At 37.3% G+C, this 14606-nt stretch overlaps 1 protein-coding gene across 1 annotated transcript in view; it reads right to left on the bottom strand.

Moving 5' to 3' along the window:
• LOC130598106 (glypican-5-like) overlaps positions 1-14606 on the bottom strand; it is a 346476-nt gene that overhangs the window by 243976 nt on the left and 87894 nt on the right. Inside the window, 5 exon segments of the mRNA XM_057407212.1 lie at positions 6371-6496; positions 9398-9432; positions 9434-9473; positions 9475-9504; positions 10525-10658. Of these exon segments, the coding sequence (XP_057263195.1) occupies positions 6371-6496; positions 9398-9432; positions 9434-9473; positions 9475-9504; positions 10525-10658 (365 nt within the window).

The raw sequence follows: 14606 nt of genomic DNA, 5'->3' as shown, positions 1-14606 counted from the left end.
AAAAATGATTCAAATTTCTCTAGGACAAACACTACAGAAAATTATTGTCGTGGTTTAAACCCTAGCCAGACAGCTTGTCTGTACCACATACTCTATCGGCCTACCATCAGACAAGGTACTATTCCTGTTGGTTAGTTGCTACTGCAGCTATTTGATCAAGCAAACAAAAGGAAAAATAGATCATTTATTCTGAGGTAATCAAATTCAATAAATATCTTGCTGCTGTTACGTAATTAAATAAATTCCATTCTGAAGTGTCATGAGATTTATCTAAGCATATATTGAGAATGAATATTACCGTTATTAAAGCAGGAAGGATTTTATTTTTATATCTCATGACAAAATAGGGAACAATCCCCACAATTCATATCAACAAAGAATCATAATGTCATTTCTTTTTTTAACCTAATGTCAGAGTTGGAGCTCCTAAAAGTAACTGACAGAGGGATCTGAATTTCATCTTTTATATAATCTATCATCATCCTTCTTTCTTCTGTTTTCATCTTTCTCTGTAATAAATGGTTCAGATTATATTCTCCCTTATAATTCTCAAATTCATTAAGATAACCTAAAAAATAATGTTTAAGGTTTTTCAAAAGACAACAAAAAGTTACCTCCAGAAAACCAGCAACTAGAAGAAAATAATCTTATTATTCAATTACATGTTGATGCCAGAAATAGAAATGCCTTTTATTTTTCTACATTGACACAGAAAAATTTATCATAAGCCCCTCTCATTTTTCTGACAAGTGAAGTTATATCAACAAGAAATTATTTGTGACTGGGGGGGGGGGAGTGATAAAATTAATGGTGTTGCTGATTATTCATTGAATGTATCTCAACGTCAGCAGTTTTCCAAATGAAAAATATATAAACTGCAATGAAAAAAAGAATTCTGAATTCAGGGAGGACCTTTGAGGCCCCATGGTCTTACAGGACAGGTGTCTTACGTTTTCATGATGGTTCAGGTGCCAAATGCTGCTGACTTCATTTCCAAGCATCCCTAAAGGGGCAGCAGCAATTCAAAACAAATATACTTCAAGGCCAGGCTGGATGTGGTCTGGGCAACTTGATCTACTTGAAGATGTCTCTGCTCATTTCATCAGGCTTGGACTGGATAACTTTTGAAGGTTTTTTCCAACCCAAACCACTCTACAATTCTATTCTATGCTTCTATTCTACTTCAGATTTCAGGTGTTTGGATTTAACAATTTATTTCATTTTAATTTCTTTATAAAAGATTCAGCCTACAAATACATTTATCCACCAATTACCTGTTAAGTTGACTCAGTGTTTTGGTACCTAAAAACTTGTGGTTAGCTTGCTGTGAAATGTTATTGTGCTAAGATTTTATGAGTTCATGGGAAGACTGAATATTCATAATTCTGGGTCAGGAAATTCAAAACTTGCAGATTGTGAAGAAACACATATTTACAATTGTTTCTTTTTCTCTATGCCTCAATTATGCTGGTCCTTGTTGGCAATGGCGTATTAGGCAAAGCAGTAAAAGCCATAATTGGCTGTTACTACATTTCAAATTGCTCAGGCAAATCATTTGCATAGGTGGCAAGAGGTGCTTTTGACAGCAGTTCACATTCTGCATCATTATAAAGTGATGACCAGTTCAAATAGAAGAAAGCTAAAAGGAATTCATTAGATCTCCTTATATCAACATTAATCTTTGTTGTCTAAGAACAGATTCAGGACTGTACTCTTGTTTCAGAACATTTAAGAATCAAAAAAAATTCCTTTCCCCAGCCTAAGAGCTGTGATAAATCTAATCATTTATTTGATGATAGATGCTTATTATAATCACTTTCTAACAACTTGCTCAGCAATTAAAATCAATCATGATGTTTAATTCCTCTTAATTTGGATACTTTAGATATGTTTCATATGAAACTCTTCCTTCCAAACTTGATTAGCTGTTTTTAATAATCTCCATTACTCTTGAATTCTTCAAAACACATGAATGTACTATTTTCTTCTCCCACATCTATTTTCATTTCAGTGGTCCCAAGATGTACAGTACATATTCTCCTCTCCTCTGTGGGTTTTTAATCCATCTCTCTTCATGTTCTAGCCAGGCACTCTGGACTATCAAAACTGTATAAATGTCAGTTAAACCATTTTATGTTCATGAATGAGAATTTTAGATTTAATGTTAAGATGCCACTGAAATACTGACCAAATCCATGCAACTTTTACGATATGCTTTGGTAGCGCATAATTTATTAATTGCCATTCCACTTTTTCTATTGAGCCTAATAAATCCCATAACACTAAATTCCAGGTATTTCATCATGGCACTCAGTTGTGCCTTTAAAACTAAAGCCTGCACTTCATGAGTGACCAGTGTAGACAAACAACTGGGTAAAACAGCAGAAGGGCTGAAGACTCCTCTGAGACATCCGATCCTTCACTCTGCAGTAGATAGTAGCCTTGCTCCTGCAGTCCTGCCTGCTACCAATCTTATCAGGAGCACAGGGATTCTGGTCTCAGTTTTCAACAACAGCATGAGCCTGCACTGTGTGACAGGCTAGCTGCAGAACAATTTCCAGTTTCAGAATCAAGGGCCATATTATCATGACATGACATGATTTGGGGGGAAAAAAAAGGCTTGAATCAAAAAGGAAACAGCTGAAGCATATGAAATGTAAACTGTTAAGTAAGCTTTCATTTCAGTAATACCTTCTTTTTCTTTTTCTGACCTTTTCCCACCCAGGCTTGATAATCTAGGTAGCAAAGGCTGTAAGATTTATCTGAGACATAATAGCTGCTAAAACCTTGAACTACTTCCTTCAGAAAAATGCGCAGAACAGGAGAAAGAAGAATTGCAAAGATTTTTTTAAAAACATTTATATTTTCTGTCTCCAGGGTTTATTGCTACTTGCAGCTTGAAACACAGATACAGCAGTCTTAGCAATCTCTTCAGGTTCTGATACACTCACACCAGCATTATGTACCTTGTGATATTGCTTTCCCATACCAGGCCCAGAAGTGCAGTCATCACCAGCTATGGTACATGAGTTTTAAATAGAAGGCAACATCAGACAGAAATTATGAAGAATATCAAAACAGATAAAATTTATTTATCTTTAACTAATTTGAATAATACCGACTTTTCCCGATCTGTGCCAGGTACACTGCACTCATAAATTCACCAATATGCTTATTTATTATTATACTGGGGGGCAGAGGGAGAAAAGAAAAGAGAGTAAATGTACAGGATCAGGTGTTATTCAGTATTTACAGAGAAAAGTGATGGTGCCTGCTTAGGTCATTATTGCTTCTAAAATGTCACAGTATCCTGGGATCATGGCAACAAAAGTTGAGCAACACAGGATTTAGATAATCCTAGATTCAGAATCAGAATGCTGGAGGAGATTTTAAGAGGTTATCCAATTTATCTCCACATCTCTAAGGAAAATCAGCTTTTGCTGCATCATTTCTCAGTGCCTTGCCTTGCCTTGCCTGCTCTTGAACATCCTCCTTCAGGCAGACACAGGACCACCAAAACTATTTTTGGTCCTTATTGTCCTTGCCATTAGAAAACTTTCTTTCATACTTAGAATATATTTTAAATGTTTGCTATGTGTTCTAGCCATTATGGAAGCAGATAGCAGACACTTTTCTTCCACTTAGTAACAGCTTATTTACACTTTGCATTTCCTCTTAACAGTTTTCCTTTTCAAGATTTAACAAATCGAATTTGTTGACTCCTTTCTTTTGTAACTTGAGTTTCCTAGATTCTTGATTGATCTCAGAATACTTCTGGGAATATTCTATGAGTATGCCAGTTTTCCTGAAAATGCTAAAATTGGACTCATGCTATTCACCAAGATAATATTGAATTGTTCATCCTGTGTTTTGCGTGTTACTAGTCCCTTCTAATCTGGTTTCCCTGCAGAGTGCTTAGGCTCGCTTACTGCCTCCAGTCCGCATACCCAAGGGCTGACATTTTCATTTCCCTTCACAATATCCCCAAATACATTCACTTCTGATGCTGCTCATCTCATTAGATCTCTCTGTTAGTTGACTTATTGATCCATTTCAAATGTCATTTCCCAGCACAGTCTGTGGGGCAGATCAGCAGCTTTCCTTGCTCAAACACAACCTCCTTGTTTTTGAATTTGCAGAATTTGCTTATTTGAGTATGTTTCTGTAGCTGAGTTTTGTTTTCCATAGCCAAGAGAAGTCTCCATGCACTGTATGCACAGTGCGTGCACTTGTCTCCCACATGCTTGTGTCACACACGCCTTAATTTCAGGCACATAGATGTTCCCAAGCACAAAAAGAAAAAAGTGTCCATATTTCCCTAGATTAACAGTTCTGTAATAACAATGATACTAAAGAAATCCCTAATCTCAGTCAAAATGCAGAAAAGATTTTTCTTCCGTTTTAGTTATGAAAGAACAAATATAAACAAATAAATTGAACAAGGGACATTTTGACTGAGTAACAAGGCAAAATGAAGGGGAAGAAGAGGACATATGTGAACATCTTCATATAGATACTGGAGCAAGAGAACATGCACCACAACATCTTTAGTGTACAAGTAGAGGTATTGGGCTGTAGGAACTAATCTACAAATCTCATATACAGTTGAAAACCTAGAGGAACTCTGTCCTGTTCTTCTGGTTTTAATCAGCACTCTGTACTTCTAAATATTATCTACATTTCAGTTCTTTCCGGAAGTTAACACTAGGATATACTGAGACAAAATATAAAAACTATAAACATCAATATGCATATGAAACCAAATTATTTTGGTAAGGAAATTTATAAGCTAAAAAAGTGGTCTTTCTTATAAGATACAGTGCTTTTGTCACCAATTATTCCTTTAGGTTGATCCAAAAATAAAGTGCATTATTTAAATATTTTATTACTTCTAAAAATACACTATGGTCTAGAATTTAGTAGAATGTTCCATTTCTGTATAAGGACATTAAAGTCTAATCAATCAAAACCAAACAGTATAGTTTTATAATAGTAAGTATTATATAATAAGTAAGACAGTAATAGTATAATAACATAACTAAAATAGTACCATTCAGAAACAGCACCTTAGAAAATCTGAAATTAGGGTTTATTTCAAACTGTTACTGAAACATTTGGTATGAGTAGTATAACTCATTTGGGGAATGTCAGCAAAGCAAAAGCCAGAAGGTAAAACTGAGCTTAAATCTCAGATATAGATATCTCAAGAATTAACATGTCACCTTGAGAAGACTGTTGAAAATTTAGGACAGTTTTCCAATGAGGCAATCAAAGGAGTCAACTACTCATTCGGCCTTGGTGCTGCCAAAGTATTGGTCTATCCAAGAAGATAAAGAAAAGCAGACCTGTAGCTGTTCACTGAGAGTATCCATTAAGTTTCCTTAGGTATTGTTAATCAATAAATTGCAGCTCCTACATAATCTTTTTAGAGATACCTAAAGATACAGGCTGTCACTATTCCTTCTACTTAGTATCAGCTATCTCCTACTTCATTAACTCGCCTCACAACCTTTAGCCATCTTCTTTAATATAACCTTTGATACAACCTACTAATAAATGCTGTATTAACATCATGATCTTTATAAAAACATAATTGCAGTGAACTTTTTAATATTTTGGTCTCTGTCACCACAAGGTCTTCCTGCTCAGAGAAATACTTGTTTTGGTAATGAGAGCAATAAAGGAAAAACAGAGATCAGCTCTCTGAAAACCCTCCTGACATCCTCAGATGTTAGTGTTTTGTAACCTGTGAAATATATTGATTCCAGAAATACACATCCAGGAGCATAGCAGTTGATTATTATCTTTTCTTTGCCATTGCTGCTGAATGTTTTCTCCCAAGCTGCTGCTGCATACATAAAACAATACATGTGTTTCACCTTTAAGATGTTTTGTGTTTTAACTTTTAACTCTCTTTTGGGAAACCATATATATTAAGAGGTTGCTTCATTCTTTAGAGTAGAGAAAGTTTTAAGCAAATAGCTTTTGTCTGTTATCACACAACCTGTATCAAAAGGAACATTTTATATAGATCAAGCTCAAACAAAAATCCATGCTCTTTTTTCTCCAACTGTATTTTGTAAATGTCAATCCAAGCTTCTTTTCTAGTATATGTGTAAGTGCTGTAAATTTGACAGAAGAATATCTGAAAAACAGTAGATTTTTTTGTTGTTGTTGAAACAGTGATTTTTTTTTTTTTTCTGTTCAAAGTTGAAGCTTGAGAGAAGGAAATCCATGCCAATTTGTTTTCCTAACTATCCTTGACACCTCGATACCTAGGGAAACAATGCACTTGACTTGAGTTGGAAGCTACTCCAGAGAAACAAACACAAAATACAAAAGAAAAGACAAAAGCGAGTCAGAAAGATACCTTCTTACAACATCTTCTCTGTTCCAACACGGGAGTCCATCGGCAGCTGCCAACTCATTACTGCAGAGCTGATCAGTCAGGCCACCATAAAAGGCTCTGTAGAGCCGGAGCTGGCTGGTAAATTCCCTGCACAGGGGAACACAGGAAATAATCGACAGTCAATAACATCAAGCTGTTGTGCATTTCTACAGAAGAAGATAAAGAATGTGCTTATTTTACTACTCTCCATTGGTTCCAATGATCTTTTTTTCTTAAATCAATTTGTCAGTTTCTTGTTAGATTAATTGGATTCTCTCAGATCACTTCAGTAGCTTTACAAGGTTGATACTCTCATAAGTGAAAATGAAAAAAAAACTAACTTCACTCATGCTCTGGAACAGGAATTATTTCCCTCCAACCTGAAAAAGCATAGCAATTTAAAATAATAATAATTAAATTGAATACGTAATCTGTTTTTCATTAATGCCACTAACTAGTCCGCTATACAGCATTACAAATACTACAAAGAGTATTTGTTAGTGATGGAGCAAGAAAAGATTTAGGTAAGATGGGTTTAAGACGTAGGTGTTAAATATTTAGTGAATATTTAAATAACTGTCTGAAAAATTACATCAGTTTTATCATGTGCTGTTGGTAGGTTATAAATTACATATTGCTATTTTAAATAATTGTCAAGATGCCCAGAGCTAATGATAAGTATTTGTACTTAATACAAATAAATGACTTTTTAGTTAGTATGTTTTTAACTGGATTGCGATATTTATGTTTATAAAATGTTTGCTTATGTATTAAAAATCTCTTCCTGGGAGACCCATTCCTCCTGTGAATAATTAAAATATTTATTCATTCTGGTTTAGAACATCACACTATACTGAGTTATCTATGACCTGCAGGCACAAAGAAAGGCAAAAGCAAATGCTGTACTCACTGCTCTGTAACACAGCAAGCTTCACTCTGTGTTAACTTCTTTTATGGTGTCTGCCACAGTGAAAAAATGCCAGAAATACTCTATACATTTCCCTGTACTTAGACAACACAGGCCTAAAATGGCATAAGGAATGAAATTATTAATTATTGTTTACTCTAAATTAAAACAGATAAAACACGAATCATTATATACATGAGTGCTTATATACAGTCTGTCATTTAAAAAGCCACAAATTCTTTCTTATAATTGTAGGGCAAATATTTTACACAAACCAAAGTGATTTAGATTTACTATATATATTAAATGTGATACAAGTACCACACTCCATCTAAAACTGCAGTTTGGAAAATCTCAGGTAGGGTCAAATTTGACTATGCATCATATAATTGCCTATACGCAATATATTTAAAATATGAACGTATGATTCATGCACACTCTCCCAAACATGAATAGTCATATCTTGTGTCTCTCCATCCCCAAAATTGGATCCACTGTGTACAGCATTTTTGCAATTTTTCTCCATTTCCCATTGAATGGGATTGATTTTGATTTTATCTATGCTTTGGGTTTGCATTCTGGCTGGAAACTTGTGTTTTGAGAGTCCTCTCATAGTAAAAAGCTGGAATTTCTTCTTCTGTACATCCATGTACAACACAGAAACTAAAATAAATAGAGCTGCCATAATATCTTGTGACAAACTGCATTCTAATGGAAAGGTCATTCAGTTTATTAGTAAATATATCCTGAGGCAAAGCTAAAGTTAATACAGAAGCAATAACTGATTTCATTCTCCCTTGATGTCTGACCAAAGTAGTTAGAAGGGCAGATGGTATGAATGTCAATTTTCACATCATCATCTTCTAGACCAGATAGCACATAATTATAGGCAGCTGAGCACAAATGTGCAATTACAGTCAGCGCAAGCTGGAAGCTGCAGATATTTCTTATCGGTTTATTTGGAAATGTTAATTTTTTTTTACAATTTTATTCTCTGTACTAAAAGTTGTATGCAATGTTAAGTTCTGGAGGAAAAAGCTTTATATACTTTTAAGTTTGTTACTATGGAAGTTTCTCCTCAGATTTTTTTAAATTCATCTGACAATTTTTGGTGTCAAAAGCACAGAGAATTTTCCTCTCCTTCTTATACCACATAGCACTAGAAAATACCAGCTTAGGTGTGATGGCAAAAATAATTTAGAAGTTCAGGCAGAGGCAATCTGACATGTTCTTTAAAATGGAAATTTTCATCCAGGGTTGTATCTGAAAATATTAGAAAATCAGGGAACTCACACATCTAATGGAATTTCCATTCATTTCCCCTCAGATAACTGTCATTGATCAAGTCTACATGGTTTGGGAGAACCCTGTTCTTTTCTGCTAAAGCCTGTGAAAGATGCTGAGAGCAACCTGCTGCCAGAAGTATATGAAAGGTAAATAAAGTGGTGTTACAACACCTCCTTAAAAGTACGCTGCAAACATTTGCTGTAGTCACTCTTCCATGTGAGGAATTGTTACAGTTGCCATGGGAATACAAAATGAAATATAAAGCAATTGTGACTAATAACAAAGGAGGTGATCCTGGAGGCAGCAAATGAAGATGGTATCAACTATGAAGTTGTTAAACTGAAATCTGTGTCAGTGGATCTCAAAATTTTCCCCTCTCCCCCTTTTTGGTGTAGCTCCTGCTGCATGCCATGAAGTGTTTCCAGCATCTCAGGCAGGTGAAAATCATGGCAAAATAGTATGCATTGTGCTGCTTATTGCCCTTCATGACCCTTCAGGTCTTCTTAGGAATATCCCTGAGGTCAACTCAGACAACACTTATTTTGAAACACGGTCCTGGATGAAGTGAGATTTTAGAATATGGTTACACATTTGAAGAAAGCTAGCAACCATAAAATATCAAGAACTTCTCTAGCTACATAACACAGAGAAAATGTGCCTGTAAAATGCGTATTGCCTGATGAACTTCTGTGCTGGCTAAACCAAACTTCTGGTTTGCATCTCTTTTCATTTCACAATGCTCTACAACCTATAGGTTTGGGTTTTGTTTTTATTTTTATTTTTATCTCCACTATTTGGAACTCAAAGGACCTTGCATTGACAAGAATGGTCTGCCTTTGAAGCTCAGAGGCTTTTTTTTTTTTTTTTCCAGACATCAGGAATGAGCAATTACACAATTCTCTCACTTCGATTTCCTTCCGCACTGCAAAGTGAAATAAAAGGAAAAAAGGGGACAAAGAAAACCTCTTTGTGTTTTAGCAAACACTTTGACAGAAATGAGATTTCTGATTTTAACTTTGCAGTTTGTTGGCATAATAGGGTGTTTAGTCTCACCTGTAATATTACTCTTTACAGTGCTATTACTATTGCAGTCATTAAAGACTTGATTAATTTGTCTAAAGATAGACTGGCTTTTGAGATGCCCTCAGCTATTCAGGATATCTGCAGAAAGCTGGAATATACAATACAATTTACAGGCCACCTTCTTGGCAGTGGAATATCAGCTGGGTATCCTCAAGTAGCGCTGGGTATCCTCAAGTGGCACTGGGTGGCACTGGATGCTTGTAGTTGTGTGGGCAGCTGAATTGAATCCTTCTCTCCATAGAATATCGCAGCAACTTAAACACTTAAATGTAGTCTGGCAGATTTTACTCTCTAATGGTGAGCCACATACAAATAAAATCTCCAAGTCTTTGCAGTGATCTCAATTTGCCATATACTGAGAAAAGTCTGAGAAAAAAAATCAAGGATTTCAAGTTTTAGCCCCAAACACTTACTTGTCTCATTTTTTATAGTAGAAGGGTATGTAAGAACAGTCATTCTTTTCTTTTTTTTTTGACTGATCAATTTGTACAGTCTTCTGATGAAAGTCACAATCACTTTTTGACAGCTTTAATCATGCCTGCCAATGTGCAAATTAAATGTACTTTGAAAATATATACATCAATATAAAGCTAACGTTCATATTCTACGAATGTTATCCAGTCTTATAAATGCTTCAAGCCACAACAAATGACTCGTCATATGTCCTTTATTTCAGAAAAGAAAATCTAGTCATAAAATTACACTTTCTAAAATGTAACGGCATATTATGTTGCTGAAATGCTTCATTCTTTATTTATTCTCTAGTAATTCATGCCGTTGCATTGAACATAGTCTATTCTGTTGTAAAATTAATGGCTTACTTTATTCTTTCTTTCTGGCTGTAAAACTAATATCTTACTTTCTTCTGCTGGAGAGGGTTTCTTCGCCGTCTCTTGAGAACATCTTCAACCCTTGATTATCTCTATTTTGATCTAAGGAGCAACCTGGAGACTGCATAGGCTTCCTTACAGGAGGACCACATACTTTGTTCACCTAAAAGGAAAAATGACACAAGAAGAAGAACATAACACATGTAAACAAAAAATATTATATATCGATTCAGTTTAAGTCCATTTAAATAAGAAATAAAGTTCTCTAGTCATTAAGCTAACAAGTTTCACTAATTATCATATTTCTCAACACCATATTCAGTAAACCCATAATTAGTCATTTATAGTAGAAAAATAACCAAACAAAATTACTTCTTTTGAAGGAATACCAGGTGTATAATCAAGTCACCACATATATTTTGATTGTGCTTTTTTCTTCCTGTAAAGAAAGCATATTGCTATGCAGATAGTAACAGTAACCTCAGATAACACAATGTGTTCTGAAGGGGCAAATTTCTATTTTCTCTGTAATACACCCCAATCACATTTTTAATATGCATTGAACTTGGTGATTTCTTTCAGGGTTGATGAATTATTATGGCATGTTCACCACAGTTACCCAGAGCTTATAGTGAACAGTTAGCATGGTGCAAACTTGCATTACAATGTTGCAAGATGTAAATTTAATGATCCAAGATGTAAGTTTAATGATTTGACCATAGATGTTGAAAATATCAAGGCATTTTATACATCTGGCTTTCTGATCTAGATGTCAACAGGCACAAGTTCAAGTGAACTCCCATTTTCTTCTTAGCAAAATGTGATACTGAGTATTTTGTACAATGGAAGTTATCAATTCATCTTCGTGGCTCATTATTTTCCCTAGTCACTGAATAAAAATAATTAGGGCTATACATATTTATTAAATAAGAGATACTTCATGCTGGGGATCACATCTGACAAGATATTAAGCTGACTGAACTACACATATTTTGTGTTAGCTAGCACACAAGCACTACTGAAAACTAATACTATATGTGATTTATGAAAACTTGGGTTTCAATAGTCAACTTTTCTTTTTTAAAACAGGGAGAGATCACCGTTGTCTCTAACACAGTGTTCCAATTTTTGAAGCAGAAACACAGTCAAAATGAGAAAGAGGAATGGGTGCATATGGTATACAACAAAGATTATTGTTTCCTGTTGCATTGTACACCCCCGAATGTAAGAATAGAGAAAGGAAATAAATCTCATTCTTCAAGTCACCATCACACATGTTAAAGAGCAAAATGCAAGCCTTAAGAACCATCTTTCCAACTAAGAACTGCAGTAGTGTTAACTAAGAAATACATTTAAAATTTTAAATAATATTAACATATTTAATTTGATGAGCTTCCTTGCATGGTATAAGTGATGATAACTGAAGACTCACTGAATGTACTTGCTTAGGCCAGTCAAAAGAAGAAAGAATCATCATTATTACTACATATGAATAAGCATTCGACTTATGAATTTCAAGTAAGCGTAAAGTTCAAAGTGAATACTCCTTTTTGTCTGCAATTCACATATCTTAGTTTAGGCATCCAAGCTATTATTTGAATCCCCTTCAAATGAGGTGCATAAATTTACCCACAAGATAATTGTCCCTGGACACAGCTAAATTGAGGAAGTGTGGTCTGGATGATCAGGTAGTGAGGTGGACTGTGAACTGGCTGAAGGAGAGAAGCCAGAGAGTTGTAGTCTGTGGGGCGGAGTCTAGTTGGAGGCCTGTAACTAGTGGAGTGCCTCAAGGGTCAGTACTGGGACCAGTATTATTTAATATATTCATCAATGATTTAGATGAGGGAATTGAGTGTACTATCAGCAAGTTTGCTGATGACACTAAGCTGGGAGGAGTGGCTGACACACCAGAAGGCTGTGCTGCCATCCAGCGAGACCTGGACAGGCTGGAGAGTTGGGCAGGGAATAACTTGATGAAATATAACAAGGGAAATTGTAGAGTCCTGCATCTGGGCAGGAACAACCCCAGGTTCCAGTATAGGTTGGGGAACGACCTGTTAGAGAGCAGTGTAGGGAAGAGGGACCTGGGGGTCCTAGTGGACGACAGGATGACCATGAGCCAACAGTGTGCCCTTGTGGCCAAGAAGGCCAATGGCATCCTGGGGTGTATTAGAAGGGGGGTGGTTAGTAGGTCGAGAGAGGTCCTCCTTCCCCTCTACTCTGCCCTGGTGAGACCCCATCTGGAATATTGTGTCCAGTTCTGGGCCCCTCAGTTCAAGAAGGACAGGGAGCTGCTGGAGCGAGTCCAGCGCAGGGCAACAAAGATGATTAAGGGAGTGGAGCATCTCCCTTATGAGGAAAGACTGAGGGAGCTGGGTCTCTATAGTTTAGAGGAGACTGAAGGGTGACCTTATAAGTGTATATAAATATATAAAGGGGGAGTGTCACGAGGATGGAGCCAGGCTCTACTCAGTGGCAAACAATGATAGGACAAGGGGTAATGGGTACAAACTGGAACACAAGAGGTTCCACTTAAACTTGAGAAGAAACTTCTTCTCAGTGAGGGTGACAGAGCACTGGAACAGGCTGCCCAGGGAGGTTGTGGAGTCTCCTTCCCTGGAGACATTCAAAACCCACCTGGACACATTCCTGTCTAACATTATCTAGGTGTTCCTGCTCCGGCAGGGGGATTGGACTAGATGATCTTTCGAGGTCCCTTCCAATCTCTAGCATACTATGATGTTGTGACATATGACTAGTGTCCGTTAAGGGATTTCATAAAATCATAGAATCATGGAATCATTAGGGTTGGAAAGGACCTTAAGATCATCTAGTTACAACCCCCCTACCGTGGGCAGGGACACCTTGCGCTAAATCATATCACCCAAGGCCTCGTCCAACCTGGTCTTGAACACTGCCAGGGATGGAGCATTCACAACCTCCCTGGGCAACCTATTCCAGTGCCTCACCACCCTAACAGGAAAGAATTTCCTCCTTATATCCAACCTAAACTTCCCCTGTTTAAGTTTTAACCCGTTATCCCTTGTCCTGTAACTACAGTTTCTAATGAAGAGTCCCTCCCCAGCATCCCTATAGGCCCCTTCAGATACTGGAAGGCTACTATGAGGTCTCCACGCAGCCTTCTCTTCTCCAAGCAGAACAGCCCCAACTTTCTCAGCCTGTTTTCATACAGGAGATACTCCAGTCCCCTGATCATCCTTGTGACCCTCCTCTGGACTTGTTCCAACAGTTCCATGTCCTTTTTATGTTGAGGACACCAGAACTGCACACAATACTCCAGGTGAGGTCTCACGAGAACAGAGTAGAGGGGCAGGATCACCTCCTTTGACCTGCTGGTCATGCTCCTTTTGATGCAGCCCAGGATACGGTTGGCTTTCTGGGCTGCAAGCGCACACTGCCGGCTCATGTTCATTTTCTCATCAACCAACACTCCCAAATCCTTCTCTGCAGGGCTGCTCTGAATCTCTTCTCTGCCCAACCTGTAGCTGTGCCTGGGATTGCTCTGACCCAGGTGTAGGACCTTGCACTTGGCATGGTTAAACTTCATGAGGTTGGCATCAGCCCACCTCACAAGTGTGTCGAGGTCCCTCTGGATGGCATTCCTTTCCTCCAGCATATCAACTGAACCACACAGCTTGGTGTCATTGGCAAACTTGCTGAGGGCACACTCAATCCCACTGTCCATGTCAGTGACAAAGATGTTAAACAAGACCGGTCCCAACACCGATCCCTGAGGGACGCCACTTGTCTTTACTTGGATACACTTTAGTATCCACCTCACCGTTTCCCATCAGAGGCAGTGGCTCCTTGGACAGCATGTTACTATACTTGTTCTTGCCCTCAAATTCAGTTTCAAAGCTCCATCACACTTTTCCCACCATTTCCCCATTAACTCTTCTTCAGAGCACATGCTCTCCATCAACTTAACTGGACTTCCATCCCTTCCCCACCCATAAGTCTCTACACTCTTTCTAGGCTTCGTTCATTCTCATGGGTGGAGGAGTTTTCTCCTTCAGTGCTGCACCTCCCCAGTCTCTGCAGCAGTCTATTCCATCAGCCACTCTACATCAACACAATGTACATACAACAG

Source organism: Pezoporus wallicus, unplaced genomic scaffold, assembly GCF_028554395.1.
Source record: "Pezoporus wallicus isolate ANWC-B61680 ecotype Strahan unplaced genomic scaffold, APGP_CSIRO_Pwel_v1 contig_7201, whole genome shotgun sequence".
In the NCBI taxonomy this organism is placed as follows: domain Eukaryota; kingdom Metazoa; phylum Chordata; class Aves; order Psittaciformes; family Psittacidae; genus Pezoporus; species Pezoporus wallicus.
The sequence above is the reverse complement of the archived record's forward strand: the minus strand, read 5'-3'. Positions and strand labels throughout refer to the sequence as shown.